General features: G+C 42.7%; 1 protein-coding gene across 3 annotated transcripts in view; it reads right to left on the bottom strand.

Moving 5' to 3' along the window:
* The window catches only part of SLIT2 (slit guidance ligand 2), a 474,993-nt gene that overhangs the window by 49,654 nt on the left and 403,834 nt on the right, over positions 1 to 21,505 (bottom strand). For all 3 annotated transcript variants that reach the window (XM_075346920.1, XM_075346918.1, XM_075346919.1), the window contains exons 19-27: positions 13,209 to 13,375; positions 12,943 to 13,075; positions 10,222 to 10,290; positions 9,153 to 9,224; positions 8,981 to 9,052; positions 8,759 to 8,830; positions 7,726 to 7,889; positions 3,610 to 3,734; positions 3,424 to 3,521 (exon numbers count right to left, since the gene is read on the bottom strand). In XM_075346920.1, coding sequence (XP_075203035.1) covers positions 3,424 to 3,521; positions 3,610 to 3,734; positions 7,726 to 7,889; positions 8,759 to 8,830; positions 8,981 to 9,052; positions 9,153 to 9,224; positions 10,222 to 10,290; positions 12,943 to 13,075; positions 13,209 to 13,375 — 972 coding nt within the window. The remainder of the gene's footprint in view (positions 1 to 3,423; positions 3,522 to 3,609; positions 3,735 to 7,725; positions 7,890 to 8,758; positions 8,831 to 8,980; positions 9,053 to 9,152; positions 9,225 to 10,221; positions 10,291 to 12,942; positions 13,076 to 13,208; positions 13,376 to 21,505) is intronic.

Below are 21,505 nucleotides of genomic sequence, written 5' to 3'. Positions count from 1 at the left end.
TAGATCTTTTTTGGAAAAGCCATCAACATAGAGTTTACAGGAAAAAAAAGAGGCATTCAAAGAAAAGAACACGGTCCCTACAGTCAAACATGGCAGAGGTTCCCGGATGTTTTGGGATTGCTTTGCTGCCTCTGACACTGGACTGCTTGACCGTGTGCATGGCATTATGAAGTCTGAAGACTACCAACAAATTTTGCAGCATAATATAGGGCCCAGTGTGAGAAAGCTGGGTTTCCCTCAGAGGTCATGGGTCTTCTAGCAGGACAATGACCCAAAACACACTTCAAAAAGCACTAGAAAATAGTTTGAGAGAAAGCACTGGAGACTACTAAAGTGGCCAGCAATGAGTCCAGACCTGAATCCCATAGAACACCTGTGGAGAGATCTCAAAATGGCAGTTTGGAGAAGGCAGCCTTCAAATCTCAGGGACCTGGAGCAGTTTGCCAAAGAAGAATGGTCTAAAATTCCAGCAGAGCATTGTAAGAAACTCATTGATGGTTACCGGAAACGGTTGTTCACGGTTATTTTGGCTAAAGGTTGTGCAACCAAGTATTAGGCTAAAGGCCGCTTTACACAGGGCGAATTATCGTGCGATCGCACCTGCCTCCATTGTTTGTGCGGCACGGGCAATTTGTTGCCTGTGGCGCACAAAGTCGGTAACCCCCGTCACACAGACTTACCTCACGAACGACCATGGGCAATTCATTGCCCGTGGCGCACAAAGTCGTTAAGCCCCGTCAAACGTACTTACCTCCCTCACGACCTCGCTGTGGGCGGCGAACATACTCTATCTGAAGGGGGAGGGACGTTCGGCGTCACAACGACGTCACACAGTTGCCGCCCAATAGAAGCGGAGGGGCGGAGATGAGCGGGACGTAACAACCCGCCCACCTCCTTACCGTTCGCACTGCCGTCGGCCGCAGGTAAGCTGCAGTTCATCGTTCCCGGGGTGTCACACGGAGCGATGTGTGCTGCCTCGGGAACAATGAACAACCGGTGCACAGAAGGACGTTCGATATTTTGAAAATGAGCGACGTGTCATCGAGCAACGATAAGGTGAGTATTTTTGCTCGTTCACAGTCGCTCGTAGCTGTCACACGCTACAATATGCGTTGTGACCCCGACGACATATCATTAGATATATTGTAGCGTGTAACGGGCCCTTTAGGGTGCCAATACTTTTGTCTGGCCCATTTTTGGAGTTGTGTGTGAAATGATCAATGATTTGATTTTTGTTTCATTCTCTTTTGTGTTTTTTCATTGCAAGCAAAATAAATGAAGTTAATAATACCAAAGAATTTGTGATTGCAATCATTTTCAAGAAGAAACTGAGTATTATCTGACAGAATTGCAGGGGTGCCAATACTTTTGGCCAGCACTGTATCTATACACATATTTATATACATATATTTATATAACAATACAACATTTTTAATTAATCTAATTTCAAAAAAAATATTTTTCGCCCCAAATTCATACATTTTATGCATTTAAGTAAAAAAAAAATGATATATAGATATATTAATAAATGTTCCTTGAGGTAGCGTGCAAGCAGTGCTTAATCACGTACGGAGATGACCTAGCTCCATAGTGTAACTGGCGTTTTCCATTTATGTAAAGATAAGCCGGCCTGTAATAGTCATAAATTATGGAGCTGAGGACACAAAAATGTACGACCGGAGAAGATCTGTACATAAATATATAGCTGTCCAAAATATACCTGTCATATTTTCCTTGCAGCATGTGGAAGCAATGAGGAAAAGATACTATGGAACAAATTGCCAGCATATGTTCCAGAGTGTCAGTTCTGCAAGTTGATTACCTTTTGGAAATACGTGAGATATAAAATATACCCAGTGCAGTATCCTGTGCCTGCGGAATCACGAGCAAATGTGACAGGTATGATGAATGTCTACTATAGCACAGCTATATGTCTTGTACACCATGGACAATATAAGTCTAATCTCTATTTAAAAGGAATCTGTCACCAAGTTTTTGCTACCTTACATGATGGCAGCATAATGTTGGGAAAGAAACTCTGATTCCAGTTGTGTGTCACGGGTGATAGCCAGTCCTGTGGTGTCCAGCTATAGAAGGTCACAAAATTCGGCTGCACAAACTGCTCCCTGACCTTCTATTATTTCTTCTTGATTTTCATCCCTTTCCCTTTATTACCCTGCAGAGTTCCTCAGCCCTTCAGCTGTTTTATCAGCACATCCCTTTGTGTCTGTATATACCTTCACTTCCTATTACTCCGTGCTGATGATAGCCTTTATACCCTTAACAAATCTTCAGTGCAAGCAGTCGGCTTGTATACATCTGGAGAAACTTTGTGGTTGTTGCAGTTCCTCTCCCTGATTCATCTGGAGATAAGGTGTTCGCTCACATTCCCCCTGTTTATTATCCCTGTGTCTTTTTCAGTGCTTAGTGGGGTTGACTAAGCGCTCATCCCATCCGCTCCTTATTTAGTGCCTACTTCAGGGTCAGCCAGGGTCAGGTATCCTGCTCGGTGCATAGGTACGGAATCTATCTAGGGTGGTGAGGGAAACCTGGGCCCAGCGGTAGGTTTGGTCAGGTGTCACCATCCCTTCCTTATATACAGAGTTTCCCTTCCCTTTTCTCGTTTTTCTTCGTACTTCTCAGTACCTAGAGTGACACTTACTGAGCTGCTTGCTATCATTTGGATAAAATACCTGGTTTATCTGCTGCTGATCTATTAGTTCTCTGAATGCTGACCTCTGTATAACCCTGCCCACACCACTGACAGAGTTCTGTGTGCACTGTGCATAGGCAGAAAAGTGATAATCAGAGCTGGGGTAGAGTTATACAGAGCTCATGAATATGTAGCAGGTTTACTAGTTCTCTCATGATAATCTCCTGCTGATAAAACAGTGATTTTATCAATGCTACAGCAAGCAGACCAGTAAGTGATACTGGATGCTGCACTCAGATTAGGTAGCAAAAACGTGGGGACATATCCCTTTAAGGGGTTCCCTGGTTTTAAAAAAAATAACCTTTTTTTATAGCTTTCTAGAACATTCAGAGTTAACAGGGGCATCCCCAAATCAAGATCCTGATCTCTTGACCAAAATGGAGAAATATGAGGTTATGAGGAACATCTCTTGCTCTGGAGGACCTTGCTCTAGACAGATATGACATTGATTGGCACAGTGTAATGCTTTAGTTTGCCTATGGGGGAGCTGCAGGGAAATTGAACTCTTATTAGCAAGTTTCTCCAGAGACTACAGATGATCTTCAAGGGTCTCAGCAGAGGGACACCATGAGATCAGCCCATTGTCAATGGCCGCTTTACAAAAACAGTAAAATATAAAAAAAAAAGAGAACCCCTGTAAGGTATAGTAATTAAGTAAATGTTCAAGAAAAAAATAATATGGTAATACCAAGCTAAACATTAATACTGACCAAAAAGCATCCTTCTCCCCTTGTTTCAAGTGGCATGTTGCCCCATTTTTGCAGGGACTGCTGATGCAGGCGTGGATGGGCGTATCACAGTCCTGACCCTGGGAACATAAGATGATGCAACATGTATCAATGTAAATTACAATGATCAATCATCACAGCAACAAAAAGGTTATTTACTATCAATACCTTAAAACCATAGGGACATGTGCACCGGTAAAAGTCAACTGGATCGTTTTTGCAGGTGGCTTCATTTTTGCATGGGTTGGATAAACACGGATTACATTTGGAAAGGATGTTCACATCCACAGGTCCTAAGCCATAAAAAGAATGGAGAAAGATTACAATTAAAACCTAAATTTATTAATTCTAAATCAGCTGGTGGGACTATTGTGTTTTTCAATGTCCAATAAAAGCTATAGGAAGACTAGTGATTTATATGTCTTCCCTGAGTGATAAGCTGGATTTTCAGGAAAAAAAGCAGGGCATAAATGGATGTGAAAAGGTTGGACGGTGCATTGGACTGCAGACCATGGGGGTACCTGAGCTTGGTTTGAACAGTCATTTTGTACTGACAGATTCCTTTTAAAGGTGGCCAGACATCTTAGCCTGATGAAGGTTAGCCAATATCCATATACACATGCACCCTTGGCTCAGCAATGAGTCCTACCCGGGTATATAGATAAACGTGTTGTCCTATGTGCTCATCTTAAGGTAGAAAAATTAGGCATGTTAATGATGGCTGCTGCAGTTACACGAGCTCCATGAGCCAGGAGAAAAATGCCTCTTTTGACCTGTGCTGCCCTCAAAAGATGGAACCATGTGGTTTAAAAATGGCTGTTTGTTGAGTCTGTGAGTTTCTAAGTTTTAGACTTCTTCATCAGGACTTTAAACAGATCTGTTTAAAGTCCTGATGAAGAAGTTGGAGGCTTCGAAATGTGTAGATTTAATAAACAGCCATTTTAAAGATTAAAGGGAAACTGTCACCGGATAGTCATAATACTTACCTAATGGTTGGTGCGGAGCAGACTGGTCGGATGGGCGTCTCCGTTCTCCGGGTCCCGCGCCTCCTCTTTTGGCCATCTTTGTCATCCTTCTGAAGCTACACTAGCCGACAGTGAGGTCCTGCTCAGGCGCACTTTGATCTGCCCTGCTCCATCCGACCAGTCTGCCCAACCACACCTATTGCCAATCCATATCATACGCATAAATAGCCTGGGTCTCAGCTTCCCATACATGGTAAGTTTTTTAACTGCATGAGAGGACACACACAAGCTGGGGACCCCAACGTAGAGAAATACTTTGACGTAGTGTTGGGGCTCTATTGCATTGATCAATTCAGTAGCTAAATTTCTCTTGATTCATATGTTCATGGCAGTAATGCAGATTCCATTTTTCACATATTCACTCTTGCATATAGCTATTGGATTTTTCAAGTCAGTATTCACACAGCAGTTTCTGCTATTTCATGTATTCCCCTTACATAGTCACTGGTGTGCATACCTTATCTCCCCACAGTCTGCTCGTTAGGTAAGTATTATAGACATCCGATGACAGGTTTACTTTAAAGTCCTGGAGGCTTTGAAATGCGCAGACTCAGCCGTTTTTAAGATTAAAGTCCTGATGAAGCAGTCGGAGACTTCAAAATGCGTAGGCTCAATAAATAACCATTTTTTAGATAAAGTCCTGATAAAAAATTCGGAGGCTTTGAAACACGTAGACTCAAGAAACAGCAATTTTTAAACCCCATGGTTCCATCCTTTGGCGGCAGTACAGGTCAATAGACGCATTCTCCTTTCAGCGTAATCAGTAGCTACACATAGTAGAACGCTTCTTTTTTCCATTAAAACAAATAATTGCAGAGAGGGGGAGGTGTGCAGAGGTGATTGCAGTTTTGCGCTTATATGGTCTTCAGTGAGGATTGTAGAAGCGCAGGACCAGGCGAAACAGCCATCACCTCCGCACAACGCTCCTCCTCTGCATCTGTGTATTCATTTGCTATAATGGATACGATTAGAATATTAAAAGGCTCGGATTGAGAACTGAGGCCACTATTTTTATAATTTATAATGTTACTTGATGGTCACTCTCTGTTTTGTGAGCTTAGCGGCTGTGAACGCAGTTGTGTCCTTAAGTCTGTTCCCTTGAGAGCATGTCCTTAACAGAGATTGTTCTTATGGGAATAAGTTACAAACTTATTATGCGTCGTATGAAGGTCATGTAAATACCCAAGTTTTGCTTTGATATATTTCAACTTTTCACACAGAATGACTGTATAGATTCACAATTGAATATTATCGGTAATAACTCCCTACAATTAAATGATTATCTTAGCAACATAATCTTAGACTAGATAGTTGAAGGCCCACAGGATAAGTAAATAACTGATTTTGGGGACATTGTTGTACAAAACCAGTGTGTGCTATGTACTTGTATCAGCTGGTTAGCCAACACTTTACCCAACCTTGAAAGGGGTTGCCCACTACTAGGACAATCTGTTCTGATTCCACATGTTTCCCCCAGGTAAAATAAGAGACCCTGTACTCACCTCCCGTTATCTCCAACGTTGTCAGTAATTGTGGTTTGGCACTCGAGTGACATCACCTGAGCCCCACGTCCAGTCAGCGCTGGCTTCCTTCTCCACTGCCTTCGGACCAAATTAGTTAATAAACAGGAAGTGACAGTGTGGCTGCCACTTACTTCCTGTTGATTGCTCATTTGGTGTCACGGCTGTCTTTCTGTGTTTTGAGACCAGTGACAGGTTAAGGACTAGAGCCTTTCATTGTCATCGGAGACTCTACGTATTAAACATGTTTTCTGGTTAGGTGTTTCTGGTTTCGGACCACTCCCAGTCCCTTTATATACACTCTACTTCCAGCAAAGGGTGCCGGTTATTTTCTTTGCCATTTGGTTTTTCAGCGTGGAGGTGGAAGGAGATACTGGAATCCTTACTGTTAGCAACGGTGTTGGCTGCAGTGGTGATGCCTGACTGCAGCCTAGTTGTTGGAGTCAGTCTGTTGTTTTCCCCCCCTATTTGTCTTCCCTTCCCTTGGTGTGTTGTTTTAGTGCAACGGTGGGACTAGTGATCCTTACCTTCCCACTAGCCAGGGCTTACTACAGAGTCTGTCAGGGCTTCAGGGTTTGGCTCGGCGACAGATGAGGAACCTGTATAGGAACTGGCTAGGAGTGCAGGGTACAGCGGCAGGTAAGTGAGGGGGTGTCCATCTATCCTCTCACTAGCTTAAGGGCCCACCGTTATTGATGTGTCCCCGGTGTACCCCTTGTTTGTCTTGGTAAACCCCTGTCTGTTGTGTGTTTTATCTCATGCAGGACTTTCCCTAAGTCAGTGTCATGACATTTAGTCCGAAGACGACTAGAAGGAAGCTGTCGCTGATTGGACACGGGGCTTGCATGAAGTCACAATCGTTTGCATGTGACCTAATATGAATAAATCCACATAACCAGCAATCTCCTTTATCTGAGGAAAACTAAATTCATAGTACTGTACATCGGGGTTAAATTTTGTGTTCCTGCCATAAGGCCACCTTTACACTTTAACCACTTAATCCTGAAAAACCTATGTCCTAAATTTGAGACATTTATCTTGATGTCCAGATGCAAAATTTTGGTAAAAACAATGTTTCTGCTCTTGTTATTGGTTAACCTGGGATTATTCTACAAATTAGTCATCTCAATTAGTAGTCTTACTATCTCTTCACTAGGAACATGTGGGGTTATACTATACAATAACTGTAGACTACGAATTGGATGTAGGATTACCAAAGGAGGGAAATGGTAGGGCATGGAATCTCCATTTCAGTTACTATATGGAGGATGGACAACGGAGATGGGTAGTAAACCAGACCATGATAACCTAGAGCTCCAAACCCAATGACCCCACCTCCCCTGTAACCTAGTATTGAAGACCGGTTCACTTTCCGTTGACTTGAAGATACAGCACAAAGACAGGGGTGTGGAAAAGTAACATGCGTGTGCAGATTTGGGGGTACACCATGGGGCAAATAAGTAGGTAAAAGTTTATTTTAACATCTTGGGGTTGAGAACCCTTACCTGCAACAAGAAAACCACATGGCCCTGGAATTTCTAGGCCAGGGATTATCATAAAGCCAAAAGTAAGAGACTGAATGTTAGTTTAGATTCACACATCAAAAACAGTTAACTAAACTACCTCTGTTAAGTCGGAGGATCAAAATAATTTGTAAATGTTATATATCTCTGAATGTCAAAAATAATTGGGCCTAAAGTATAAGAAATTGAGAAAATGAGACGTGACTAAGATATTACCATGACATGTAAACTTCTTAGAAGGTGTAGTAAGGAGAAGCTTGTCAGCCATGTCTCCGGGTCCGGCACACCGTGCAATACCAGGCTCCTTGTATTCGGACTTGACCCAGTCTGACAGCCATTGCATGTTACAATCACAGTACAGAGGGTTTGCCCCTATAGCCCTGAAAGAAGATAATTTGGAAATATAGCTCTTACAATGGCTCACTTGTACATAGAGTATGTGAATGGGATCAAGTGCACGCACTTATTGAAAGTTCACCCAGTTTATTAGATCACATAAACTGCACTCGGGGCACACAACACGCATGGGTTTCAAGTCTGTTATGCCTGTGGTTCACCTGCACATGTTTCCATACACTTCCCTGGTATCCTAGTGGAGTGCTCAACCACCACTCACTGACCCCAGCCATTATTCCTACACGGATTAAAAGTCCGTAAGTTCAGAGCATCGCAGCCCTTCCATACACTGACCCTGGTCAGCACGAAGCGAACCCACTTTTTTCCCAGGGGGTCCGTTCAGAGAGGCTTCAATACCTCTGTCCACGGTCACAGTCAGAATAAACAAATCCCCTTTTTTCCCCGCAAAGGATTCATTCTTAGAGGCTTCACACACAGCCTCCTCACACTGACTGCCATGTGCCAAAAAACCCCAAACCCTCTCATTAAGACATATGAGACACATCTATAGTCTTACCCATCCATCTCTCCAACTATCTGTAAACCTGGCCCTTCAACTCCTTAACAAAGCTTGTGACACTACAGGTACCAGAGTAGACATTCCAGGTTTACATCTCAGAGGACAACCACCTCTACAAAACATACCGGCCATTCACAATGTAGCTGGTCACCATCTTACAACACCCATATCAAGTTATGGCACCATATGATAGAGCCATACAACAATGTGCTTTACCCTGTTTTTTAATACAGGCTAAACAACAGAAATGGTTTCCCAGCATGAACCATTAGTTTCCTACTAAGAACTGATATCGATAATGTTTCCGTATGTTAATGCAAAGAATTAACTTACAAGTGTGAAAGGGATGAAAGATCACTGAAGGCCCCTTGAGGAATGGTGGATATGTCATTGCCATGTAGAGACCTGTCGGATAGAAGTCCAGGGTTGGTCAACTGCAATCATCAGCTACATCTACCATTATACACAGCTATAAAGCATGAAGATGAGCTTATTCTAGCATATTAGTGGACATTATAACACATTCACATGATTGCTATTGAATCCAACACTTACAAGAGCCTAAGGGAGTTGAGACCATCGAATGCCTTGATAGGAATGCACCGAAGACGATTGTAACTGAGAATCCTGAAAGAAGACGCAAAGCGGTTCATAATATTAGAGAAGAAACCTGGATTTCCTGTCATTATCTTCGTTTTAAGCTATAGAAGTAAAGTAAATGACTTACAGAGTAAGTAGCTGCGTCATGTTGCTGAAACTCTGGTTGGAGAGAGTGCTGATTCTGTTATTGCTCAGGTCCCTGTAAAAGACACAGATTGAAGGGTCTGTTGTAAGATTGAAGGGTCTGTTGTAAGATTGAAGGGTCTGTTGTAAGATTGAAGGGTCCGTTGTAAGATTGAAGGGTCCGTTGTAAGATTGAAGGGTCTGTTGTAAGATTGAAGGGTCTGTTGTAAGATTGAAGGGTCTGTTGCGCTTCCACAGCTCCATACATTATGTCGGGTCTGCGGTTGGTACTGCAAGCTCTATGATCAACTTTTATAAGAGAGAAGTTACAGTACAACCATGATACGACGTATGGAGCCTTGCTACTTCCAGTTCCCCATCACTCCATTAATCAGCCGGACAATTGGGGTGCTAAGAGTCAGCTATCTTATATTGAGGATCTATTCTGAGAAAAGGTGATCAACATCGAAATTCTGGAAAGCCCCTTTAATACCTTTAATATAATATACAATAAGCTCTTAGGCTCTGTGTGCACTGGGTAGATGAGTTTCTTAAGAAAATTCCGCACCCTCTGGCAGAATTCCGCACCTGCAGCAAAAAAACGCAGCCGAAATCCACATGCGGTTTTGGTGAGGTTTTTCCGCAGGTTAGTCCCTGTGGTTTTTAACCATTATCTATGGCAAAACTGCGGGTACCTGCGGAAAAAAAGTGACATGCTACTTCTTTTTGCTGCAGAAATTCTGCAGCAAAACCTGTAGGGAAAAAAAACTCGGTGTGCGCACAGCATTTTGGATTTCTCATAGATTTTGCTGGGGAAGGATTGCAGGAAGGTTATGAGCAAAAACTGCACCTTTTCTGCAGCAAAAACCATGGCAAAAAATGCAGTGTGCGCACAGGGCCTGTTTGTAGGATATTTGGATCCCTGTATCAGGAAAACTGAGCTAAAGAAACCAAAGGGCTCTGAATCTCAATCGCAGGCGTCACGGCTAAACTGTTGGAAGGCAACTCAATGGACCTTACGAAAGTGAAATAAGTTGTTTTCTAGGGGTCCTTTAATATATATTAGTACTCACATGAGCATTAAGTGCCTGTAACTGGACAGCTCCTTAGGGACGAGGGTAAACAGGTTCCCATCCAGGTACCTAGGAGGAGAGAACAGTGCGAAATCCATCACTGGGCTGAAGAATGAAAAGATTTCATCATATGAAGCTAAATACTGTGCTCTTCCCAAAGGCTGAAAGATAAATGATGCTAAAAACATGATAAAATACAACAGTAATAAAAGCCATAAATTCATTTTCTGAGTTGCAGCATACGCAATCGATTCATGTAGAGATTTCTTTTGTTTGCTTTTATAACAGACAATATTAATCCGGACACCGAACAAGTATCACTGTGACTATTAGGCTGGGAGGTAATGGTACAATGTAATTACTACAGTATATCACAAAAATGAGTACACCTCTCTCAATTTTGTAAGTATTTTATTATATCTTTTCATGGGACAACACTGGACATCTAACCTTATAATACAATGTACAGTAGTTATTGTGCAATTTGTATAACTGTAAATTTGGTGCTCTCTAAATAACTCAACACACAGTCATTAATGTCTAAACCACTGGGAACAAAAGTGAGTACACCCCTAAGTGAAAATGCTCAAATTGTGCCCAATTAGACATTTTTTCTCCCCAGTGTCATGTGACTCATCAGTGTTACAAAGTCTCAGGTGTGAATGTGGAGCTGGTGTGTTAAATTTGGTGTTATCCCTCACACACTCTCTCATACTGGTCACTGGAAATTCAATATGACACCTCATGGCAAAGAATTATCTGAGGATCTGAAAAAAAATAAATTGTTGCTCTACATAAAAATGGCCTATAAGAATATTGCCAACACCCTGACACGGAGCTTGCAGCATGGTGACCAAGACCATACAGAGGATAACAAGACAGGATCCACTGACAACAGGCCTCGCCATGGTCGACTAAAGATGGTGAGTGCACGTGGTCAGTGTCATATCCGGAGGTTGTCTTTTCAAAATAGATATATAAGTACTTCCAGTATGACTGCAGAGGTTACAGGGTTGGGGTCCGCCTGTCACTGCTCAGAGCATACACAACACACTGCATCACACTGGTCTCCATGGCTGTTGTCCCAGGAGTAAGCCTCTTCTAAACATGATGCACAAGAAAGCCCACAAACAGTTTGCTGAAGACAGGATTACTGGAGTCTGATGAGACCAAGATAAACTTATTTGGTTCAGATGATATCAAGCGTGTGTGGGGGCAACCAGGTGAGGAGAACAAAGACAAGTGTGTTCTGCCTACAGTCAAGCATAGTGGTGGGAGTGTCATGGTTTGGGGCTGCATGAGTGCTGCCGGCTGTGGGGAGCTACAGTTCATTGAGGGAACCATGAATGCCAACATGTACTGTGATATGCTTAAGCAGAGCATGATACCCTCCCTTCGTATTCCAACATGATAACAACCCAAAATCCAAACCCTATTGAGCATCTGTGGGGAGTCCTCAAACAGAAGATGGCAGAGTGCAAGGTCTCTATCATCAACCAGCTCTGTGATATCATCATGGGGGATGGCAGAGGATCCAGTGATCTCTGTGAAGCTCTACTGAACTCCACACTCAAGAGAGATAAGGCAGTGCCTGAAAATAACGGTGGTCACACAGCACATCACACTTTGGGCACAAGTTGGCCATTTTCACTTAGGGGTGTACTCACTTTTGTTGCCAGCGGTTTAGATCTTGGTGGCTGTATGTTGAATTATTTAGAGGACACCAAATTTACACTGTTATACAAGCTGCACACTGACTACTTTACATAGTATCAGTGTGAGATCTTCAGTGTTGTGCCATGAAAAGATAAAATAAAATTATTTAAAAAAATGTGAGGGGTGTACTTAGGTTTGTAATCTACTGTATGTTTTTATAAACTGTTTTTGATTGTTTAGCTTATTTTTTGAAGCACCGCTCCAGTGTTTTTTTTCCAGTGATGGAGTGGTGCTTTAAACTCAAGTCGCCTGCCCCTAGCATTATAGTCACCCTCTGGTGTTTTCATCTTTTTCTGGCACAGCTGCAGTCCCACAGCACCATCTTTCGCCCTGGCCAGACTTAAGAAATAAGAAGCCACGTCACAAGCACTCAATGCAAGTCTATGAAAGCAAGAACGAGGCTCTCATAGACTTGTATTGAATTATGACTTCCTTTGGGCTCCATGAAACACTGGAGCAGCCGACAGTTCAAAAACTGCCAGACACCGACGGAAGTGATGGTGATAACAGAGGAAGATTCCAGAGGATGAGTATAAGACAGGGGAAAGGGGACTTAGATTTAAAACACCACAGCAGCATTGAAAAAACCCCAAAAAAACTCTGGAGTCATGTTTTAAGGTACTTTTCAGAGCCTCATTGGGTGCTGTTAAAAAACAGTACAAAAATACAGATTCACAGATGTGTCCTTCCTAACCTTTCTTCTTGGTCAACATATCTTGAGATGAAGCATGAGATGACAGCTTTATTAAAACAAAACATGGTTTCATGGTGCTCTGTTGGGAGAGGTTTATGCTGTATATGTCTATATTTAGTTACTCAGTGTTTGTGATATTTATTGTAGCCTGTCCATTGTTCTGTCAGCATGTTGTGATAATATACTGAATTAATACCATGGAAAATTTGAGCAAAATTTGTGGAAAGTTACAGGACATGATTGGAAGAGGTTTTTATCATCTGTTTCATTTTTTTTTAATACATACTCGGCCCAGACCCTCATGCACTTACAGCTCTGTGACGTCCTTCGGTATTCCTTTGGGTAATGCCTTTAGACCTTTGTTACTGCAGCGGACCACCGTGTCTAGACAGGTACACTCAGCTGGGCACCGGGCAAGAGGTGAACAAGTGTTGTCATCATTCCCTGGGGTATACAAAGGAGACAAGTGACATTTATTACGCAGTCATCCATAGTAGGACTATTGAATTTACACTGGACAATCAGAAGGCATGCTTATTGCTCAGACACGGTCTTCTGAATATTGCTTAGTTTTTACCTTCATCACAAGTAAAGTCCTGAATAGCGACGTCTTGGATTGGAATTTCCTTGAGGAAGTAAGGTTTTTGGCATCGAGGGTTTCCAGTTACAATACGTTTTTTCCTCAGCCAATTTCCCAACCAGGCGAGGTGACAGTTACAATTGAAGGGATTGCCCAGAAGGTTCCTATAACGGTAAACAAACGTAAAACGCTAAGACCAATATTCCATTGACTGTGGACAATTGTATTGCACATTTTGGCCTCCTTTAATTATTTCGTGGTGTTTTACATCCTCTAGAAATATGCAACATCACCCATATTCCATTCCTGGTATGAAACAAGGCTGGTGTTCTCCTTCAGCTTGTCAACTCCTATTTATACCTGGTAGACTATGATCACATTAAGTTTTTGAAGTTGTTTAAGTAGTTTTGCTCCAAAATCCTCCTTAAAAAAAATACACGTAAAATTATATTGAAAACTCTCCCTATTCATTTCTATAGGATTTCCACTTTGCTGTTCATATGAGCAGTTTTTTGAAAGTCATTCTGTGAGGGTAGGCCTGGACTATAGGCTGTTTGTCCAGATGTAATAAGATGATCTGTGTGTGTAAATAATCAAAGTGTAGATGTTGTTGTGTGTCTATATGACTATCACATAGAGGCTTCATAATATGATTCTAAGATGTGTGTTCAGCAATGTGTTAACAAAGATGATGAAGCCAAAATGAACAATGAACAAATAGGTATTCATAACATACTGAGAGAATTCATAATCTATTGGTTCACACCAGCTGGGATGTGGGATGTTGACTCCTTGTTGACTGCAAGATCAAATGTTGTATTGTATAATTATGATTTTCAATACATAACTCAGAAGCTTGCTTCTGCTCAAACAGTGAATACGTCTCTTTGTCTGATTAATTGATATCTGCGCAGACCAATTTGAAATCCGCCTCTGTGACCCAAACCAGGGACCCCATTTGTGGTCTCCCTGAAATTCCCAACCTTGACAATTCTTTGCCTGAAAAAAGTAAGAAAACCACTCGGGGGAAAAAAGAAGGTCTCTTACGTGAAACAGATCAAATTTCCTATGTCAAATCAAAAGACTGTAAAGAAAACAAAAATAGATTCAGGAAAAGAGGCTTCCCAAAAGAGAAACGTTTCCTGAAGCTATTTCTATGTAATTGTGTGTGAACATAGCCATAAAGGGGTTGTCCAGTGAAAACAAGTTGTCATCCATCCACAGGATTGGTGATAACTTGTTGATTGGTAAAGGTCTGATTAGTTGGACCCGCACCGATTGGCAAAAGGGGGAAACTTTTATTGCTACTAGAATGGAGTGGGGGTGCGAATACTCGACCGTTGCTCCAGTCATTCTCTATGGGGCTGTGAGGTGCTACCAAAGCTTTTTTCACTACATTTCAATACATACAACTATTTGTAGTTGTAGTATTAGCGGTGCAAATACTCAAACGTTCCTCCATTTATTCTCTACAAGGCAATGGTGTGTTGCCAAAGCTTTTTACAGTAGCCCCACAGAGAATGAATGGAGTGGCGGTGCGAATACTCAAATGTTGCTCAATTCACTATCTGAGGTTGCGGGGTGCTGTACAAAGCTTTTTACAGTGGCGCCACAGAGAATGAATGGAGTGGCGCTTGGGTATTTGACCTAGCACTGCATTTTGCAATGGGGAGAAAAGTTCCTCTCTAGGATAAAAAAAATACCTGTTCTGCCGATCGGTGCAGGTTCCACCAATCAGTATATTATCACTAGTGATGAGCGAGCGTGCTCGCCACTACTTGGTACTCGATCAAGCATTAGAGTGCTCGGGTACTCACGGTGCTCAGCCGAGTATCGTGGATGCTCGGATATTTTGTCCGTTAAAAAATGACCACAATGCACAGGCTTGCTCCGTTGCATGATGTGAGAATGCACTCCATGGAGACACAACGGAAATGCTTTGTTTATGGCCGGCTGTATGTGGGCGAACACCCAAAAGGCCAATCACTGACTATCCATAATGCTCGTTAGTCATGTTGAGCTCATCCGAGTGTCTGACCAGCTCAAATAAAGTAGCGAGCATTGGAGCATTTTTGTGCTCGCCTACCACTACTTATTACCTATCCTGAAAATAGGTGGCATCTTTTTCACTGACAACCCCTTTAAGTAGCTTATGAAGAGGCAGATCTGCCAACTTTTGGCTTAAAGTAACTTTCAACCTTAATATTTTTAATAATGATAACCAGATAGTGACACGTATTCTTATTTTTTAATCATGTTTGCTCTAATGGGAGGTTTTTTCATTCTATGTTCTTAATGTAATGCTAGGGTTGGCATTGTTGCCTGAGTTTTCGTTAACAAACTTTAGAGATTTGCTTTCCAGAAGCTGCATGGATCTTGGAAAACATAGTGTGAATCTGACTTTTTGACTTGTATATGTGTTTTCTTAGAATGCGCTGTACGCAGATCTTTATGCAGGTAGGAGGAGAAGGTGAGCTGTGACATCACCTATTGTGAATAGTGGATCCTGAGTTATCTACTACTGTATGTAGAGGTGTAACCTGTCAGTGTCATCCTGCCTGTGATAACTACTGAAAAGTATTCTTTGGACAACGGACATATGGGGCTAATATTAGGCTCAGTAACCTATGTGATAGTTGTAGGATTCCCTCCAGATCTCCTATAGAACTGATAAATGGGGATCAGTTACTTGTCAATCAAGTGGTGTTAAAGGGGTTGTCCACGACTAGGACAACCCGTTCTGATTCAACATGTTTCCTCTAGATAAAATAATAAGGATACACGGCGAGTAAAACAGTCCAAGTGGAATGCGATAAAAAAAAATAAAAAATCGCATTCCACCCAGACCCATGTTACTCTATGTGGCCGTTCCCATCTGCAATTATTTTCTCAGCCCTAATCGGACCGAGAAAAGGATCAATAGCATGCTGCGGGTGGAATCAAATCCGTTTTCACTCGCACCCATACAAGTTTATGAGTGCGAGTGAAACATTGCATTGCACTTGGATGACACCGGAGTGCAGTGTGATAATCGCATCAGCTGGCAATGGACGAGATAAGAAGATTAATCTCTCCCTCTCCTCCACACCGCCTGCTTTCTCCTGCAGAACTGTGATCTGATTGCAGGATCGGATCACAGTGGCATGACACTCAGCTTACACTCGCAACCCAGCGCGAGCAGAGAGTCGCATCCGATGCATTCGCATCAGATGCCATACACTCGTGTGGTTTCAGCCTAAATCCTATCCTCACTTCCTGTACGAGCGCCGTTCCCGTGGTGCCGCAGCTCGCGGTGTGGGGACTCACATGGGGTTGTGATGTCACACGAGCCCTGTGTCTAATCACCACCAGTTTCCCTTTTCTTGCCTTCAGACCAAACGGACAATCAAGAGGAAGTGAGCACAGCTGTGGAGTGCTCACTTCCTGTTGATTAACTCATTTGGTCCAAAGGGGGAAAAATAACCGGCGCTGATTGGACATGGGGCTTGCGTGAAATCACAACTTCATGTCAGTCCCCGCACTGTGACCCGGGGAATAGCACTGGTATGGGAAGTGAGTATTTTATTTGGGGGAAACATGTTGAATCAGAAGGGGTTTTCCTAGTAGTGGACAACCCCTTCAATGCCCTTCTCTTAGTACCATGCAGTGGGTGAAATGACACACCAAATACTGTGTCAAAAATGGACCAAACGGACTATCAACAGGAAGTGAGCACAGCCGCAGAGAGCTCACTTCCTGTTTATTAACTCATTTGGTCCGAAGGGGGAAAAAGTAGCCGGCGCTGATTGAACATGGGGCTTACGTGAAATCACAACTTCATGTGAGTCCCCACACTGTGAACCGGGGAACAGCACTGTTACGCGAAGTGAGTATAGTATTTATTATTTTATCTGAGGGAAACATATTGAATCAGAAGGGGTTTTCCTAGTAGTGCACAACCCCTTCAATGCCCTTTTCTTAGAACCAAGCAGTGGGTGAAATGACATACCAGGTACTGTATCAAAAATTCCAATAATATATAGTCAACAAACATTTTTTTCGTACCACCGGGCTTCTATTCCAGTGATTCACACATTCACATGACAATATCGGATTACCGCCGTGAACTCCTCTCAGCTCATTTAGCAGGTTATTTCAGTTTGCAGCCAATCCGCCTGGCTGTCACAGCGCACCTCTCACACAATGCAGTAATATGATATAGGGATGAAGGCGGATTACTTTTTTGTTATTGGATTTTAACTGACATCCGCAATTTCATTAATTTGTCATCTTGTGATTTCCATCTCTGGGCGGCTTCACGGTGCCGCTTCCCAATTCAAACTGACAGCTGAGTTGATTACATGCCAGTTATAAAAATGAATTCACTTGCAATCCTTGATACCCCTGGCATCTCACCACTTCATTTTTTTCGCCTATTGACGACGCCGGCCTTCATAAACATGTCATCTTTAATTTTCGCAAATTAGCTGCTAGGTGTAGAGTGTCACATCTCATATACAAGAGGAAGTAAGTGTTTCGGTGTCCGCGGTGTCACATGGAAATATTTCTGAATTTACAGTAATGGAAATATCCTCGCCTCTCTTCGGGTGCTTGCCAATGCCTTGCAATCATCCCTGAGTATACCAATTTGGTGCCAATTATAGGACAATATTTAGCAATTTATTTGGAAAGAAAATGACTATTTTGGGCCAATTTGAGTAAAGGTAATTTATTGACATGGTCAAGACTTGGACCTCAGAAAAATGGGATAAAAGTACCAAGTGGACCAATATCTTATACTTATCCGGTTATATATCATACCATGTTGGGTTCTCTAGTAAAAAAAAAAAGGAACAAAAAGTGCAGGTGCGAATAAAAAAAATGAATCTTTCTTCTGCAGGGAAGGAGTGTGCCTTGTTTAGCTGATTTTCTCATTTTAATGGGTGGTGAGAAAGAAAAGAAATGGGGGGGTGGTATGTACTTGCACCAGAATATGATCACATTAACTTTTTGGTTTTTTTTTAGTCCAATGATCGGCCCTGATTGTTTATACAGTGTATCCCCGAAAATAAGCCCTACTCTGAAAATAAGCCCTAACATGAATTTTCACTGTAAAGCCTGCTTTACACGCTGCAATATATCTTACGATGTGTTGGCGGGGTCACGTCGTAAGTGACGCACATCCGGCATCGTAAGGTACATTGCAGTGTGTGACTGGTACGTGCGATTGCGATTGAACGTTAAAACGTTCATCGCATACACATCGTACCTTTCTCTAGAATTGAACGTCAGATTGTTCATCGTACCCGGGGTAGCACACATCGCAGTGTGTGACATCCCGGGAACGATGAACAGATCTTACCTGCGTCCTGCGGCTCCCGGCCAGCAATGCGGAAGGAAGGAGGTGGGCGGGATGTTTACGTCCCTCTCAGATCCGCCCCTCCGCTTCTATTGGCTGGCTGCCGTGAGACGTCGATGTGCCGCCGAACATCCCTCCCACTCCAGGAAGTGGATGTTCGCCGCCCACAGCGAGGTCGTATGGACGGGTAAGTACGTGTGACGGGGGTTAATCGTTTGTGCGGCACGTTCAACAAATTGAACGTGCCACACATACGATGGGGGCGTTGCAAATCGCTTACAATATCGTATGCGAAATTGCAACGTGTAAAGCAGGCTTTAGGCTTAAATATAAGCCCTATTCCAAAAATAAGCCCTAGCATGAATTTTCAGCGTGTTAAATATAAACCCTACCCCAAAAATAAGCCATAGCATGGATTTTCAGCGTAAGGCTTAAATATAAGGCCTATTCCAAAAATAAGCCCTAGCATAAATTTTCAGCGTAAGGCTTAAATATAAGCCCTACCCCGAAAATAAGCCATAGCATGAATTTTCAGTGTAAAGGCCGCTTTACACGCTACGACATCGCTAAAGCGATGTCGTTGGGGTCACGGATTTTGTGACGCACATCCGGCCGCGTTAGCGATGTCGTTACGTGTGACACCTATGAGCGATTTTGAATTGTCGCAAAAAACGTTCAAAATCGCTAATCAGTGACATCCTCCCTATTCTCAATTATCGTTGCTGCTGTGTGTACGATGTTGTTCGCCGTTCCTGCGGCAGCACACATCGCTACGTGTGACACTGCAGGAACGAGGAACCTCACCTTACCTGCGGCCGCCGGCAATGAGGAAGGAGGTGGGCGGGATGTTACGTCGCGCTCATCTCCACCCCTCTGCTTCTATTGGGCGGCGGTTCAATGACGCTGCTGTAACGTCGCTCTGACGCTGAACGAAACGCCCCCTTAGATAGGAGGCGGTTCGCCGGTCACAGCGACATCGCAGAGCAGGTATGTGCGTGTGACGCTGCCGTAGTAATAATGTTCACTACGGCAGTGATCACCACATATCGGCCGTACGACGGGGGGTGGGTGCTATCGTGCTCGACACCGCCAGCAAATGCTAGCGATGTCGCAGCATGTAAAGCAGCCTTAAGGTTTAAATATAAGCCCCACCCCAAAAATAGGCCCTAGCATGAATTTTCAGCGTAAGGCTAAAATATAAGCCCTATTCCAAAAATAAGCCCTACCCTGAAAATAAGCCCTAGTTGCCATTTAATAATGAAATGTCCTTGCAGCTTAAAAAGTACAAAAATACTGTAGGACACTTCATTATAGAAAGCGACGCAGATGTCCGGGGTCTGGTAAGTATAATTCCCCTGGGGGGGGTCTGCTCTTTTTGGGGGGTAAACTTACCCCCAACGGTCTTTCACCAAAAATAAGCCCTAGCGCATTTTCCAAGGCAGTGTCTTATTTTCGGAGAAACACGGTAATAATAATTGTTCCCGATCATTGCACAGTGAAGATAACTTCAATGAGCCAATGGTCAACGTTATATCATTGATCATGTGATCACTAACTCCAATTTTTGGCTGTTTTTGGAGGTTGAGACCAAATTGTATTAGATTTGGCTTACTAAATTGTCCACAATAATGATACATTTTTGAGAAGGAAACATTTCTATGGGTGAATTTCCAAAGTTTAAATAGAAAAATTGCACCTGAAATCTCCAAAAACTCTGGTTACAAGTGCACTAAATGTCTCCCAGTGTGTTGGTGGCTAAACAGGAATCTCCGCAGAGGAGATTCCACTTACAGTTGAAACCAGAAGGTTATATCCACTCTCTAAAAAGACACATCTGCATGTTTTTCTCACTGACATGAAATCAGAATAAACTTTTCCTGTTTTAGATCAATTAGGAACCAAAATTATTTATATTTGCTAAATGCCAGAATAAAAGAGAGAAAATGTTTTAAGGCATTTTTATTACTTTCTGCAAAGTCAAAAGTTTCCATACATTTCATTAGTGTTTGGTACCATTACCCTTACACTGTATGACTTGAGTCAATTGTTTTGGATATCATTCCACAAGCTTCTCACAATAGTTGGTAGGAATTTTGGTCCATTCCTCCTGATAGAACAGGTGTAACTGAGCCATGTTTGTAGGTCGCCGCTCGCACCTGCCTTTTCAGCTTTGCCCATAAATTACCAATAGGATTGAGATCAGGGCTTTGTGATGGCCACTCCAAAACATTGACATTGTTATCCTTAAGCCACTTTGTAACCAGTTTGGCAGTATGTTTCGGGTCATTGTCGGATTATTTGGAAGACCCATTTCCGCCCTAAGCTTTGAGTTCCTGGCTGATGTCTTGAGGTGTTGCTTCAGTATTACCACATAATCTTCATTCCCCATGATGCCATCTATTTTGTGAAGTGCACCAGTCCCTACTATAGCAAAAGTACTTCACAACATGCTGCTGCTACCGTGTTTCACAGTTGGGATGATGTTCTTAGGCTTCAAAGCTTCTCCCATTTTCCTCCAAACGTAACAATGGTGATTATGGTCAAACAGTTCAATTTTAGTTTTGTCAGACCACAGGACATTTCTCTGAAAATTAAGGTATTTGTTCCTGTGCGCATTTGCAAACATTAATCTGGCTTTTTTATGTTTCTTTTGGAGTAATGGCTTCTTCCTGGCAGAGTGGCCTTTCAGCCCATGTTAATACAGTACTCGTTTCACTGTGGATAATGACACAATCTTACCAGCTTCCGCCAGCATCTTCACAAGGTCTGTTGCTTTTATTCTTGGGTTGATATGCACAAAGCATGTTCATCTCTGATACACAGAACTCATCTCCTTCCTGAGCGGTATGATGGCTGGACATTCCCATCTTGTTTGAACTTATGTATAATTGTTTGTACAGATGAACAAGGCACCTTCGGGTATCTGGAAATTGCACCCAAGGATGGACCAGACTTG

Source organism: Anomaloglossus baeobatrachus, chromosome 1, assembly GCF_048569485.1.
Source record: "Anomaloglossus baeobatrachus isolate aAnoBae1 chromosome 1, aAnoBae1.hap1, whole genome shotgun sequence".
In the NCBI taxonomy this organism is placed as follows: Eukaryota; Metazoa; Chordata; class Amphibia; order Anura; family Aromobatidae; genus Anomaloglossus; species Anomaloglossus baeobatrachus.
Note: the sequence above shows the minus strand (reverse complement) of the source record. Positions and strands in the feature narration are given on the sequence as shown.